Source organism: Asterias amurensis, chromosome 5 (assembly GCF_032118995.1).
Source record: "Asterias amurensis chromosome 5, ASM3211899v1".
NCBI classification, from domain to species: domain Eukaryota; kingdom Metazoa; phylum Echinodermata; class Asteroidea; order Forcipulatida; family Asteriidae; genus Asterias; species Asterias amurensis.
Window position 1 is genome coordinate 9,233,535 of NC_092652.1, and position 16,736 is coordinate 9,250,270.

General features: G+C 37.0%; 1 protein-coding gene across 2 annotated transcripts in view; it reads left to right on the forward strand.

The window, feature by feature from the left end:
• The window catches only part of LOC139937847 (CTD small phosphatase-like protein 2), a 68,551-nt gene extending 53,263 nt beyond the window's left edge, over nucleotides 1-15,288 (forward strand). For both annotated transcript variants that reach the window (XM_071933193.1, XM_071933194.1), the window contains exons 8-13: nucleotides 607-718; nucleotides 1,761-1,847; nucleotides 2,332-2,474; nucleotides 3,913-4,039; nucleotides 5,010-5,105; nucleotides 5,727-15,288. In XM_071933193.1, the coding sequence (XP_071789294.1) occupies nucleotides 607-718; nucleotides 1,761-1,847; nucleotides 2,332-2,474; nucleotides 3,913-4,039; nucleotides 5,010-5,105; nucleotides 5,727-5,792 (631 nt within the window). In that variant the 3' untranslated portion in view covers nucleotides 5,793-15,288. The remainder of the gene's footprint in view (nucleotides 1-606; nucleotides 719-1,760; nucleotides 1,848-2,331; nucleotides 2,475-3,912; nucleotides 4,040-5,009; nucleotides 5,106-5,726) is intronic.
• The last annotated feature ends 1,448 nt before the right edge of the window (nucleotides 15,289-16,736 follow it).

The following is a 16,736-nucleotide window of genomic DNA, read 5'->3' on the forward strand; positions in this document are numbered from 1 at the left end:
AGCATCAGATTCAAGTTATGGTGGTTACATCATCGGAGTGTGGGTTTAAATCCCGGTCTTGACACTTGTGTCCTTGAGCAAGATACTTTACTGTGACTGCTTCTCTTCACCCAGGGGTATAAATGGATACCTGGATTGGGTAGAGGTTGATACTGTGCATGAAAAAGTTTTTGGAGCGCTACGGTTGCCGGGTTGTATACTCCCCAGGGAGCTGAGAAATGTTGGCACAAAGCTCATTGTTGAGACGATTATTGTGAAATGCACCCCAGGTCAAAATTCCAGTTGAACCTAGTTAACTGGGGTCAACTGGTTCAACTGGATAGTGATCAAACTCGTCCATTTTCCATATTAACCAACTGGTTTGGACTAGGTTTAACAGTGTTTCAACTAGGTTGAAATTATAAACCAGTTGGTCTCTGTCCATTTTCCATATTAAACCAACTGGTTTTAACTGTGTTTAACTAGTTTATCAACTGGATTCAACTAGTTCCAGTTAAACCCAGTTTAACTAGGTTCAACTGGAATTTCGACCTGGGACTTCAGAACGTTTTATTATTATTTTAGTTTTTAATTTTACTTAATGCGTACTTTAATTTATTTCCAAAGGTATTACTTTATCAAGCAGCTGCCTCCAGTCTCTGAGGAGGTGATGAATCGTCAGCCCGCCCTCCCTCTTAAAACAAGGAGAGCACCTGAATACTCACTGGTTCTGGATCTGGTAAGTCCACTTAGCAGAATCGCCAGAATATTGTTCCGTGCCTGTTGCTGTACAATTGTAGCTACAAATATAAACAATTGATTACAAAGTAACATTCATAAATACCTCGGACAGTTTCGCTATTCCTATTGGTGGAGAGCGTGTCAGGTGGGTGTGTTATAAACCTTTGTTTATGATTAGTAAAAAGTGTTGAAACATGTGCGTGACACACAAGCTTGCACCTGTGATTATAAGACAGTTTCTTCATTCCTATTGGTCGAGAGCAACAGCTGAAAAAGTTGTGCCACATCACGCGATACGACGCGACGCGCACAGCATTCCCTTATAAGGAGTTGTTTACCCGAGGGCCTTACCATTTCATGGCTGGAGGGGTGTCTTGTTGACAAAAAAGTGTTGATGTTTTTTTACCGAAAAGGTATTTATGAATGGGAATCAAAGTGTGTTGAATCGATTTTCAACTAGTGGTTGAAACCCGCTGAGGCCTGGTTCTTGATAATTTACCTCAACTTCGTCTCGGTAGAATTATCAAGAACCAGGCCTCGCTGGGATTAAACCACTAGTTGAAAACCTCTTCACCACACATTGATTCCCTTAAATTAAGCCTGTGATTTGTGATTTGTAATTTGTCAGGATATATTTACAATACTGTTGTAGCCACTGTAGGCTGTGCCAGGCTAGCCAGCCCAGAACTAAAATAAAAATAAAAAGTACAGCACTCCGAGTAAAATACACTGTGCTGCCTAGCACAGATTTCCCCCAGATTGCACACTTGAGTAATAATAGCCCCACATCTAAATATTAATAAATATTGAACCGTTTGCCCTTGGTGGACTAAATTGCATTTAGAGACCACCACTTAAATTGGTCTAGCTACAACACTGATTTCCAGATGTAACTTTATCTTCAAACGCCACTGAAAACTTACAACTCATACGATTCAAGGAAGTGTTCTAACTGTTTTTGTTCATCTCTTTAACTCTCTCTCTCGTTTTCAACTTAATTTTCATCTCGACCATCTGACAATCTGTATTGTGTGTTTTAGGATGAGACACTGGTTCACTGCAGTCTGGCTGAGATGGAGAACTGCACCATGTCATTTCCAGTTGTCTTTCAAGATGTCACTTACCAGGTAAGGCGGCAAATATACGGGTTACCAGTCTAAAATGAGTAGAACGAGTTTAACAAGTGTTTGGCCACAAAAGTCCATAGCAGATAGGTGCCACCAGACTATAACCTTAAAGGGATACATTGCCTTGAACCATTTTATTATAAAATGCATATATGGTTAAAAAGGTGTTTTAAAAGTAGAAAAGAATGATCCACACAAGTGTGCCTCGATTTCGCATGGTCCGCCGATTTGTGTATTAAAAAATCTGACTCTACAAAATGGCGTGCCATGTTGGTTCACCATGTAAAATAATATAACAAAATTAAAAAATACATTGTTGAGGCATGTTTGTGTAAGATCATGTTGTTATTAAATAGCTAAAGGTCTACCCTTGCAGCAATTTAAAAAAGCATCCTCAGAATAAAAAAAACATTGCAAAACTAACCTGTGAAAAACATTTCTCCCAAGTGTACACACCATTTATTTATGAACTTTTCCTGTTTAGGTGTATGTTCGGACAAGACCCTTCTTTCATGAATTTTTGGAGAGGATGTCTAAGCTGTATGAGATTATACTCTTCACGGCCTCCAAGAAAGTGTACGCAGATAAACTCTTGAATCTCCTTGATCCCAAGAAGAAACTAGTCAGGTGGGTTCACATTCCTTGTCTTGTTTTAATCTTTGCCGACGCTTCAGTTCCCAGGATTTATTCCTGATTTCGGTATTTTCTCAAACGTCTCTTTGAGCCTTCAAATTTTTTTGGAAGATGTAAAGCGGTCACCAAGGGGAGAAAGAAAAAGCTGATGTTGCACAGAGTCTGTAAACTTCTTGAAATGTAACATCTTAGATATTCTGAGTTTACGATAAAGTGGGACTCGGACTCAAAAGCTGTTTTCAGGAATGTTTTCATTCATCATAAGTCATTTGCGGGTTAGATTTTAGTGTTGTCTGGTACAATGACGTGCTTGATCACAAGTCACCACTTAAATTTGAATTTCTCAGACATTCGAGACAGTTGCTATTTCACAGCAAGCGTTTGCTAAGTTACATAAGAGATGGTGAACACCCATACTCAATTCTGAATCGATGTTTATGGTACCAGGGTTTGCTCATGTGGAAGTTGCTATTCAAAACTTGTCCGAACAATTTGATTCAGCAACTGTCTCTATAGTCTGAGGAATTCAAATGTACGCGGTTTATTGTGACCAAGCAAGTCATTATTGTGACCAAGCAAGTCATTATTGTGACCAAGCAAGTCATTATTGTGACTAAGCAAGTCATTATTGTGACCAAGCAAGTCATTATTGTGACCAAGCAAGTCATTATTGTGACCAAGCAAGTCATTATTGTGACCAAGCAAGTCATTATTGTGACCAAGCAAGTCATTATTGTGACCAAGCAAGTCATTATTGTGACCAAGCAAGTCATTATTGTGACCAAGCAAGTCAATATTGTGACCAAGCAAGTCAATATTGTGACCAAGCAAGTCATTATTGTGACTAAGCAAGTCATTGCAAATGGCTTACTCCATCTCTGCCTTGTCATTTCTCAAGTTCGACAAACTCCAGGCTGTACTATTGTTGCCTGGTAATTCAGGTCAACCTTTGAAGCAAAAACGGTGTGCATTATGTTTCAAGCGCTTGTCTTCAAGACTTTATGTTTTCTTGACATTGGATATATATGTGGTTCTTGATTTCAAATGGTTTAGATTTGTGACTGAAAAACAAATAAAAGTGTGTTCACAACATTGGCGAGATTGAAAGTGTTTGCAACTAGCCTATTCATGGTTTAAAGATAGTCATGGTAACAAAATATTCTTGTATTGCTAAAAAATTATAAAGTTTTTGAGAAATGACCATGAGTTTTTAAACATGTGAGTCCAAAACCGCATATTTGAAACAACCCGAAACCTATCACAGAGTTTTCTTACAATTCTGATGACCAATTGAGCATAAAACTTTCACAGGTTAGTTATTTCATATTAATATGTTAGGTATGTAAAGTTTTGTAGCAGTGCAGGCGAATTGGAAGTCGACCTGAGGATGTCTTTAGAGTACTGTCGATCAAAAACACATCTTTTCTTGTAGGCATCGGCTGTTCAGAGAGCACTGCATCTGTGTCCAGGGGAACTACATCAAAGATTTGAACATCTTAGGAAGAGACTTGACGAAGACGGTGATTATTGATAACTCACCGCAGGCATTCGGATATCAGGTAATCCAAGATGGCTCACTCTACAACAAATACTTCATTCAAATTGTGCTGTTTTCATTGCATTATTCCAGATATCCCAGTTGTTGGAAACATGGTCTACATGCACTTCAGGGACTCCTTTACATGTACCTGTTAAACCTAAAATCGCATATTTCCCCGAGCCATAGGCTTTCACTGGAACTTTTGTTACTACACCACAACAGCGCCCTCAAGAGCCCATAAATACCCTATCCTTGGCCCTTGTGTTTTGTTGGATAACTCAACCTCCTTTTGATTTCCGTCTTTGAAATGTCTTTGGTTTTATTGTGGTTTGTTGACATCTCCGATTGAAAAATCTGATTATATTTTGATATAACTGTTTTCATTGTTTTTGTTGTTCATATCAACTTTCATCAGTACCTGCTGCTTCATGTTATACTGAATAATCTTGTGTTTTGGGTGTGTACTTGTTGGATGTTGGATTGAATATTGGTTTTGTACGAGTCAAGAATTTACAATTATTGTACCTAGGTTTTTATTGTGCTTATATAATGTGCCTTATTTGATTTTAGGTTAAGTCGGAACTTAGCATTAAACTTTTTCTGTAAATTACTCGAGTAGGCCTATGTAAACTCTGAGAATATTGTTTATTCTAAATCAAGGGACTTGGGCTGTTTGCTTCAGCAAGTCAGCCAAAGCTAGCATTAAACTTTTTCTGTAAATTGCTCGAGTAGGCCTATGTATAACTCTGAGAATACTGTTTATTCTAAATCAAGGGACTTAGGCCGTTTGCTTCAGCAAGTCAGCCAAAGGTACTAGCTGAAGCCATTTAGTCAGATACGGCCTGCGACCTCAACTAAGGCAAAAAACACACCACTGATTTGTATAGCGCCCTCAACCACATTGGCCATTGTTCACCTGTAGATGGCGCTGTTTAGAGCAACATGAGTTGACTGATATATTTTATCCTCCCAACCGTTTTTTTTTGCAGCTAGAGAATGGAATCCCAATAGAGAGTTGGTTTGCTGACGATAATGACGTTGAACTTCTCAAACTCGTCCCGTTTCTGGAGAGTTTGGTATCTATGGTGAGTGCCCGCATCGTCATCTGGCTTAATTTGGTTCACTTTTCTGTTTTTAAATTATAAGCCAGCGCGCATGCTCAGCCAGCGCGCATGCTCAGAGCCACAAAAAGTGACTTTTATGTCTGCTGTCACCAGTACATTACAATACAATGGGCTTTTATATAGTGCCATATCATTTAGACCACAGCACTTTAGACATACAATAGCAGTGCAAATAATACAACAATTGAACAAAAAAGCAATAAACAGAAACTAAGGAAAAAGATGTTTTTAAGTGCTTTCTTATAATAGATGTTAAATTTGCATCGGGGATAAAGAATATTAATTTTGGGTTTTTTTTTTTACACATCGGTGTATGGGTAAAAAAAAAAAAAAAAAAGTGCTTTCTTGTCTCACAAGCCTCTCATGTGAGAATCTCAATATATGTTTATATTAATACAATTTTAAAATTTAAATGTGTGTGTAGTTGCTGGGCACCTCTGATAAACAGTGTTTCACTGAGAGGTTTCCCCAGGGTAATTAAAAAAAGAAATAAAAAAGAAAAAGAAAAAAAAATGTGTTGTCCGACAGCATAATTATACATTAACCACTCAACTGACTGTTCTTATTTATCATTATTTTCAGAATGAGGATGTCCGCCCTCACGTCCGAGAGAAGTTCCGACTTCATGAATTGCTACCCCCAGACTAATCAGACCTGGCTTCCCCCACCAGATATCTTGTACAGAAATATGTGTTCTAGACAAAATGAAATTTTACGAAGAAAACAAAACAAAAAATAAAAATCTTTAAAAAAAATTAACATAATAAAAACAACCACGGTGTTGATTAGGAAGAAAATTTTTACTTTTTTAATCGGATGGGAGAGAAGAATAGAGTAATAACCGAGTGTTGTAAAGATTTCAGATAAACAGAGACCGTGTTATTCTTGTATGGAGTGACCCTCGTGTGGGGCACATTTTTTCTGTGAGTTCTTAACCACGTTTCTAGATTTTAGAGGAAAAAACTATTATAGGCTTTTTAACGTTGTGTAAAGTTTATGCTGTTGTAAATAATTACATAGATTCTTATCTTTGACGCCCAGTAGTCGGACACTTCTAGTTGTTGGGAATTTTAGGTGGAAGTTTTAGTTATTTTTTAGAGGTGAGTTATCACCGCATAATCCGAATCCAAATTCAGATGAGGAATAGTCCAACTCAAATTGTTGAAGGTATTAGCTGCGTTAGGCAATGATGCATCTCAAAATGGTTTGTTTGTTGTTAGGGTTGGACTTTGAAACGTATTCCTTCCAATCATGGTAAGTAACCGGAATGAGATTTATTTGTTGTTGTTTTGTAATGATTTCAGGATTTTTGTCATTGATCTCTCTGCTCGTGCAGAATTTCTTGAAAGAGGAAATGTTGTCAGACCGGAGATGAAAGACTTTGGCCTTATTATGACCAGACCTTCAGATATTTTGATTAAAATGATGTAGAGAGTCTGTAAACCTCTTTAAAAATTAAACAACCGACAATTCCGTTTGCTTTACCTCTGAATCAAGTGTAGACTTTCCTCAAATTTTCAGGATTTTTTTTTTTTTTTTTTTTTTCTGTTGTCTTTTTTTAATCTACCGTAATGCCCTGCAGCCGATTTCATGAAACGCTAGGATTAACCCTAATTCGGGTTAGGATGAGTAACCCGTCCTAACTTAGGATGGGTTCAATGCGTCCTACGTATTTGGATACGGATCTGAACCCGTCCTAAGTCCTAAGATTAATCCTAAGTCAGGAAGAAATTGGTGAAATCGGCGGCTGGTGTTATGAATCTAATTGCAAACAGCTTGTTTTCCACTCAGTGTGAAAACAAATGGAAGAAATTGTTTTTGAATCAATCACAATATTGGTAGGAAATCATTTAGAAACATTGTTCGCTGTTTTGCTGTGGCGATCTCGACTGGCGTGTGTCATGGTGTACCCCTTGCCCCTCCTATTGTGTCTTTATTATGCTCCGGGTGTCTCAAGAATTCTGTAGAGGATTTAAGGGGGTACGTCTGAACAAGAGGATAAGAGTGTCTTAAAGTATGGGAACATGGGGGGGGGGGACATCCTCTGCAACATTTAGGGCATGGTATATTGAATGGAATATTGGAAATTCTTGTGACTCTTTTTGCTCAGAATGTACACATTTTAAGAGGGAAGTAGCTCCAACATATCATCAGTAGACCCCAGAATGTTTTCAGGAACGCCATCGTGGCATGCAATCATTTTTAGTTTATTTTTTAAATACCTCATAGTTTAGACAAAAGCTAAGGCTGTTGTGTCACAAAGGAAAGGTCCATCCTTGATCAGACTACTGGTCTTGCTCCCTGGGTGCAATAGCAATAATAAATGCTGGTTCTCATCTATCCAATATGGAACCAGATTAAACTGCTCTTCCTGTCAGGGTTTCTACCAGAGGAAAACGAGATTGGTTGCTCTATGATAAAAGGGTTGTTTTAAATTTAAAAGACAAAAAATCAAATCATTCCATTTAATTTGTCCGGCTTTAGGTGCGTGATCATAATTCAGGGAATTTTGCAGGAGGAAACAGTTTTAGCTGATTCAAACAAGCATCTTGTATTCTTGTTTCCTCAAAAAAGGAAATTCAGAGAAGGATCGGGTTTTTAAAACAAAGTGTCATTTTTAATTGTAACAAATTCTAAATTCCAGTATTTTAAACAAAGAGTGACCAAAATAGTAGAGGTTTTTTAGGTCATTGCTGGTGAACTCTCTTATGTATTCTTAATTTGGAACTGAGCATTTTGGTTTTGTGTTCGAGAGTTTGGAACGGGCAAGTCTAGAGTGTAATATCGAACAAATATTGTTTGAGTAACAAGCCAGTCCCCCCCCCCCTCCCCCCAAAAGGGTCAGATTTTAAAAAGAAAACTGTTTGTTTTTTACTTTAATATGCTTAACACTTGTGGTGAACCAGGGCCCAATTTCATAGAGCTGCTTAACGGCAGATTTTGTGCTAGCTAAGTGAGTTTCCATTGTAACTAATTTTAAAGCTTGCCGTCAAACAATGTATTTCGAAATAAATTTAGGAAATTTCAAGAGATTTTAAAATTATTTTTAATGCAAAATTTGCAACTCAGGTATTTCTTCGGGAAAACTCTTGAGGTTATTGTAATGGAGCTGTTGGGCACAAAGTTGCTAAGTGCAGATAAATCTTAAGCAGAAGCTGTTACCAACCGCGTTTTGAATTCAATACATCCGATAAAAACATGTACGGCAAATATTGGATATTGAAATTACTAACAAAACAGGAAAACAGTTTGGAACCAGTGGTTAGTAATTTAATTTGATGTGTTTCCAATCGAAGTTTAGTTGAATTTGTTTATTTGTTTTTTTTTTATTATCAATTTTTTTAACCTTCCAAAATAAGCAGCTGGTCAACAAATTGTTTAAAGTCGTTTATGAAATCTATGTTTTTCTGGGACCTTTCTTTTAATGTTTAAGAGTGATTTCAAGTTACGAACAGGATGGCGACTAAAGTTGAGCTGAGCACTCGTATGCAATTTGTAATGAAAGGGAATTTTTATAAAAAGATAATCACTTGAGGTGTGCATGGAGATGTTACAGTTTTAATTTCCATGTGGGACCATCTTAGTTTTTCACTTGTCATAAAGGTAAAGCCCGGTTCATACTTAGTGCGAATGCGAAGCGAATGTTGACGTCACAGATTCGCTACGAATATATCGCAGCAGTTGAACTCTGCTCTACTCACTTGCGAATATCGCTGCGAAAGGAGGGTCGTGACGTCACACTCACATCAAATTCGCTTTGTATTCGCAGGAAGTATGAACCGGGCTTTATGTTGGTATTGGTTCACACAGGGTTTGGTGGTTGCGGTTGCCTATTTTGTTCACTCTGTTTAACTAAATGGTGCGTACACAAACTAGTCTTGTGTTAATGAGATTAGACATCACATCTCAAACTGATTTGCGTGAATTTGTTGCCTCGAGTGTTTCTAGTGAGACTGAGCAAATCGGATGTAACGGCCAAAAGCTTTGCTGGTCGAACTGAGTACTCCATATTCAATTTAGTATTAAGACATTTTATGAGACTAGAAACACAAAGTCTAAACATTTGTTTGGTAAGTTTGATTTGAAGAGTTGAGTTGTTTTACGGAGTAGTGCTTACTCAAACCAGTTATGTATAGCTCAACACTTAGCCTACTTGATCCATAGTATTTCACATTGTTGGTCGAGTAGTTTATACTCAATTCAGTCTTGTGTGAGGACTAGTCATACCAAATCCAACATCATACACGGGTGTGGTAGCCGAGTTTGCAAATGTCGTACTCTGTTGGACTGAGTAATGTTTACTCGAATCAAGTATGTATTGATCAATACTTGATTTATTTGGACAATAATGTTGTACAACATGGTATGAGACTTTTTGTACCAAATCCAAATCCAAATTCAAATTCGTTCACAGGTGTGGTAACTGAATTTGCAAATGTCAGACTCTGTTACAACTAAGTAGTGCATACTCAAACCAGTCATGTATTACTCAATGCTTTGCGTGCTCGGTCCAAAATATTGCAACATCTTGATCTTTATAACATACAAGTATTAGCTTATTAACGAATCCAACAGGAGAGTTATACAACAGAGTAGAATCTTTGGCAGTAGTTCTTCCAAATGCAACCTTACCTTAGAAATATAATATTTTCCTGTCATACTAGAAATAATAGCAATTGAAGGTTACACTACAGACAGGTGTTGATTATGGAGAGTGCATTTAAAATGCATGAATAAGTGGATTTATGATGGAGCACATACATTGTACGGGTTTCTCTGATACGCATCTTCTTTATAATATAGTTGTATAAAAGTGAAGTCTTTTACTTCTTGTAAATACATTCTGTAGGGGAGATTTTAAAAAAGAAAATTCTAAAAAAAAAATACAGCTGTTGTATTTTTTTGCCATTATTATTATTCCCTTGTAAGGTTGCTTTATTTCCAAAGTGTATATTCCAATGCTCCCTGTGGTGCAAGCTGATCAAACAATGCCTTACATGTGTCTGAGAGTAACTTCCTTTTTCGCAGGAGAAAAAGTTTGTAATTTAAAAATTCATGACAAGATAAGAAAAGAATTTTGCGAGATTTGTTTTTAAATGTAAATGTTGAAACAAATCTTGTTTACAAGTTATTTTATCATTTTTTATTACATGGTTGAAAATCTATTTCAGAATTGTTAGTCAGAAAAAAGTTGATGTACACTGTACATGGATCATTTGGTTTCTTCAAATTTATCGCTCAACACATTATAACCCAACAGATCCATATAAAGTATGCCTGTCAGATGACATTGTGTTCTCTTTATAATTTTGATAGGGTTATTTTAAACCCCACACCAAAAATAATGTTCTCAAACGAATATTTGAACAAAATCTAACAAACCATTCATAATGTAGGCATGGATTGTTCATGTTGTTCCACAGTTGCTGTAAATTGAAGGCTTATTTTATTTTAACTAAAACTTGAAGTTGTGATTTCAGAATTCTAGCTGAAGAAATCTTGTAGTAATAAAAAAGAAGATATGGTAATCGTTTTTTTTTTTCTTCTGTTGAGAATTTGGGGATTGTGTGCTAGAAAATGTGCCAAATGTTCATTCCTTTTTTTTTTTCAAACTGAGAAACTAAAAACTCTGACTTGCTACAGCAAGATTATGCTCTCTCTGTTTTTGCATCATGCAGGGTAAATCGACTTGGCCACTATGTATGTGTGATGATCATGACACATTATACACACTTCTGGATTATTTATCTACTAAGATTCAGACCGCCCACTGTGAGTCGAGTGTGAAGATCAGGCATGTAAATTCTGTTAAACCTCTGCGCTTATTTAGAAGGAATAAACAATTTCGGCCTAAGACTTAGGGGGCCAATAGCGGACTCTGGAAAGCTGTATATACTAACACAGGACTTGCCTACTGTAGACTTATGAAATTGTTGTGAACCGGGACACCCTAGTACTGCATGTTTGTTTGTTTGTTTTCAAAAAGCCATTGTCTATAATGAGGATGGTGCCGTTACAATGTTATCTCATTTGATACATGAAAATCATATCTGATGAAAATCATATCTATTATTTGTAAATTTTGGACAACGGTTCATTACCTATCTGAATGCAAAGATAACGTATACTCATGTTAACCCAAATCTACTGTTTCTCCAATTAATTGTGATGTTATTTGAAAGATTGGTTAGATAAACAGTGCTCCTGGGTTAGGCTGATCCAATTACAAATTATTTTTACGGAACAGAAACTTACAGATTCTTAATAAGGTGCCCTTTGCCCAAGGAGAATATGCATGGTGCCCTTGCCAAAAACAAAACATACAGGCTTGCTAGTCAAACCATGGTTTAAACAATGTGGCGTTCGGCTAGAGTTAACTAGATTTACCATGGTCAAGTCTAGTTATAAACTCTAGTCGCCAATTCTAACTTGCTGTAAAACGTCTTGGCCTTTTTATATCTCTTATCGACTGATAAATGTTTTGACTCAATCCTTGTACAAACAAAGGTTACCATGGAACCATCATCACGTTAGCTTTCTGCATAATGAGAAATGGGCGTGTATTCGATAATAACCAGGACTCTATTCAGGTCAAAATAGGGAAGTTGTTTTTCCAATCCTTTCTTTCATATCAGGCTTTGTTTCCTAATTGCTGATAGAACCCAAGCAGAAGTGAGAATTTTAACAAGTGCTGCGGCCAAGATCTTGGAAAGTAGAGTGGGCAACCAATTAGATGCAAAAGACAGGGAAAAACAGGTGTCAAAAAGGAAACTGCACTGACGTCCCTCTATTTAGCTGAACACTGGCTTATGTCGTCATCTTAAAAAATCACTAGAGTCTACTCTCATTATAACAAGATCCCTGGGACCAGCCCAATTACCTTGACAGGAACATTGTGATAAGGAACAGCAGAATAAAGAAACAGAAATGAGATTCAGGACTTGTACTCTCTATATAAGCAGAACCTTAGTATAGCCGCTCAACGTGGGTTGATTGTTGACTAGAGGTAAAAAGCTGTGGTTGATGTACTTGTGGCATGCAGTACTTGCTTTGTGATCCAAATTGAAAAGCTGGTCACACACACCAAAGCATATTAAATTGCACTATGTCATTTTTGAACTGTATGGCTCTGGTATTAATAGAAACTGCATACAATTATTGAGTGAAAGAAAGGCATAAAGGCTGAGTCACACTGCAGCGATAACGAGAATGATCACGACACAAAAGAACGCATTGTATTGGTCTCTTTGTGTCGTTATCGTTATCGCTGCGGTGGAACCGGGCCTTTACGGTTAATAATACATAATCCAGCATAAGGTTTCTCCAGAGAGCATTGAACAAACAAATTAATGAGATAGGCCTCTCTAATTAAAAAACTAATGTACTTCTTGAAGGATTTCCTTGTTGTTTATTAATTATGTCTCAAAACTACATAAAAGCTCTGTACACAGAATGTTTTGACGTATCCTTGTGCTGAACAAAATTATGTTAACATGCAGTTATTTGTTACATCAGTTTTACTCAAATAAAGTGTGGAACAAATTTGGCTTTTCAATTTATTTGAAGGATACGATATTGCACTGAGAATCTCAGAAAACAATTCATCAGTGGTGAAGGTAGGCTACAGCTAAAGTCAGTTATTTGAGAAGACGGGCAGAGTTTGTAAAAATGACATGGACCGATATGTTTCAATGTGAAACTTGACTGTACCAATCCTCAAGAGAAATACATACACCTGAAATAGTGTTCAAGTTTGGGGAAAAAATACCTTTAAAAAGCTGTTATTACAATTGCTGCAATCAATTTTGCGCCTTGAACACCCAGCAGGGTGGATATGTGCGTAATTCAAGTCTTTATTATTATTAATCTAAATAAGCCAGATATTATGCACAAATCCCTGACAAAGCGTAAACTGCTTTTGCTCTTCAGTTGTAGAGGGGCTCGAAGGTCAAATGCAATTTTGTTGATCCACTTGTTTTTCAATAGAGCTTTAATGAGAGTATTGGGGGAAAAACTCTTTAAATATGGCCTCGTATGATATAATAAATTTTCAGGATTGGAAATGGCTTACTCTACCGAAAACTAGATTTGGGCTTCCCGTACAGGTACTTGACCTCAATTCGTGCTTTCATATCATTGTGCTTGTATATATAATACAGAAGATATTGATTGGCCCTTCATTCATGTTTCCCTTCAGATTATGGTGTTGTCAAAGCATTCAGCTATTCAAGTATGTAAACACATTAGTGCTGTCATGGTTACTCATCATTTTTGGGGGTTTATTTCAAATTAGGACTGGCATGAGATTGAGTTTTGAGTATTCACGTATTTCCTGGTGATGTTTTGTGCTTTGTTGTTTGTGTAAGCATTGGTCTTGAAAGGACTATGAGTCAGGTGAAACTTGGTCTCGTGGCAAAGCGTGTTCCTTGTATCCAATAACAGTCATGAATGCCTAGTTTTCCTTGTACAAAAAAGAAGCCAGACTACTCGTCCTTCCAGCCTCGGTTTGGTTATATTGATTTCATTGGGAGATAATCAATATGGCTGCAACAAGTTTGTTGACACTCAACGGTTAAAAGACCTGTCAATTCAGCTCCCTTTTCGTGAATATAAATTAAGAAGTTAATGTACCATTGTCAGAAATAGGGAAGTGGAAGGAGGTTGCAACGACATAAAATTCTTGTCTACGATAAGTCTAGTGTTAAGTAAAATCCATTCTAAAACAATTTATTTGTCATTTTGGAGTAGGTGTTTTAGTCGAGAACTCCCCACTGTGGTCTTGGTCTCCACTTCGGACTACAAAATGTCATGGTCTCGGAGGGCTGGTCTCGGTCCCGGAAGAACTTGTCTCAGTCTCGGTCTCGGTCTCGATGGGGAGGTCTTGGGTGCGGTGGGGACACCTACAACACTGAGGCCTCCCCCTCAAAGTGGATTACTTAAAATTAATGTTTAAAAAAGGAACTGGCAGTTCATAAAAAGGGTATTTATAGAGCACACATGAAAAAGCAGTGGGGACTAATTGCCAAATAATGTTGTTGTTTTACTTTATTTTTTTATCATGAATTAGAGATTTGTTTATTAGGTGGAAGTGTATTACCAGTGTGGCATGTGTTTTAACAATCTTTTTAAAAGTGGTTGTATTTTTTAACTTTAGTGTTTTAATTAAACTCTGTAACCACAGAAGTGTTTTTAATGGACAACCTCGATGTTATTAAGAGTTTACACCTTGTAACATATTATTGTAAATTACCTTAAACAAAAATTGGATGTCACACACTGTATAGTTTAACTGTCAACTTAACTTGGGTTCAGGACTCTAGTGAAAAGGTTTTGCAGCTGAAAGATCCATTCACACCAACAGAAGCACTTCATGCAATGCTTAATGGTGACTGAAATAATTTGCCGTGCAAGTTTTTGTTTTGTTTTATTGGGGGGGGGGGGGGTCTCTTATTCATTGATCCACAGGGACCATTCTGAGACTTGGAAGAGTAGTCTGCCCCTTTATTTTAGCTACTGGTTTTGTCATAATGGTGTCCAGGGAACAAGACGTGTATTTATGGCTGTAGCACCTTCCTAGCAAAGCCATTCATTAAAGGCAGTGTACACTATTGGTAATTACTCAAAATAGTTATTAGCATAAAACCTTACTTGGTAACGAGTGTAATTGGGAGAGGTTGATAGTATAAAACATTGTGAGAAACGGCTCCATCTGAAGTAATGTAGTTTTCGAGAAAGAAGTAATTTTCCACAAATTTGATTTCAAGACCTCAGATTTAGAATTTGAGGTCTCAAAATCAAGCATCTGAAAGCACACAACTTCCTGTGACAAGGGTGTTTTTTTCTTTCATTATTATCTCGCAACTTTGACAACCAATCGAGCTCAAATTTTCACAGGTTTGTTAATTTATGCATACGTTGATATACACCAAGTGAGAAGACTGGTCTTTGACAATTTTCTGAATCTTTGATAGTGTGTGATTGAATGTTGAAGTCTTGGTTCTACTCGTATAATGCAAGATGCAAGAGCATCAGATACTGTGAGGTACAAACCCCAGTTAAGTTGACAATGACGTGTTTACCAGTATTTTGGAAACGGATTGACAGTATTTTTGCTTAGTAGAAAGTAAAAAGTTATATTCAGGGATTTGTCGTGTGACTTTGTCTTTCCTGTTTGCGTGAATCGAGTTGGGTTACTCTTTAAGATACCCTCTTTATGGTGACTATAGTTTTCATCAAATTGGAGCTATAAATGTTCACAGATTTTGTTACTGTTTTTTTCGAAGAGCCACATAACCAAATGTCAGAAGGCTCAATTATGGTTTACATTTTACACCATGCTTAGCTTTACTGCAAACCTGCTACACTTAAGTCAAGGTTTGCAGTTGGAGATATCTAAAGTGATTCTTTACAATTATTTTGTAAAACTGCAACCTCTCCATTGACTAACTAGTTTTTAAATAACAATGGCTTATTGTTATTTGTAAATCATTCAAAGATAACCTAGAGATGATCTACTTATACATCAAGCGAAGTTATGTTTGCACAAAATGAAAGATGCGTGTATGTCACATAATGTGATGTGGTCACCTGCACACTGACATTTGGTTCTTCAAAAAAAACCAATATAATCAATTTGACCTACATTTCTGCTGTTTTACGCATCCTTGGGGTGTGTTAATTGCTCCTCCTGAAAACACAAAATGCAATTATTGAGCTATATTAATCAATAGTTTGTTACTTTTGGATATGGCCTCTTGTCGAAATGGTGAGTAACTACACCAAACTTGTATGTATAAAGATGGTTATACATGTAATTGGGAAACTTCCCTTAATTTCCTTGAAATTTTACAGTGTTCGAGAAATACAAAAAAGATATTTAATGGACCGATGTTTCGACCCTAGCAGAGTCTTTCTCGAGGGCTGTTTGAGAAAAAGGTACAACTAGGTTTTGATTCAGTCCAAAATCCATTGTTGTGCAACAATGGTTGGGTGTTTCACTTTTGTTGTTGCTTTAGTCGTGTGAATCCCCAGCCATGACACTTGTATTCTTAAGCAAGACACTTAACCCGTGCTTCGTCCTTCGGATGGGACATAAAGCTGTGGGTCCCAAGTGTTGTGAAATGCATGTAAAAGAACAGTGCACTTTTCGAAAAGAGCAGGGGTTCGTCCCGGTGTTCCTGGCTGGCTGCTGTATGCTGTAGCACCTTGTAAACCCTTATTAGGTGCTAATAATAATTGGGTCCCAAAATTCATCACTGCAATTACTTATCTTTCTGAAAGTTTGTACATACTTTAAGTACCTTGTTTGGTAGATACGTGCGCTATATAATACTTTGATATAGTGACTGACAGCTTAAGCTTCCACAGGTTTTATTTTGGGGTCATTTCAAGAGCAAATTCTGGTCTTTGGCAAAATTTGTAGGATTTATTCAACAAAATTCAATAAACAACCTAATTGAAAATACACAATGGTAATAGAAAATACATGGTGGTACATGTAATCCTCTCATCAGCAATAATGCAAGCCAGGTACAAAGCAATTAGCCACAAATTATTTGATGAGGTTATTTCCATATTATTAACAGTTAATGT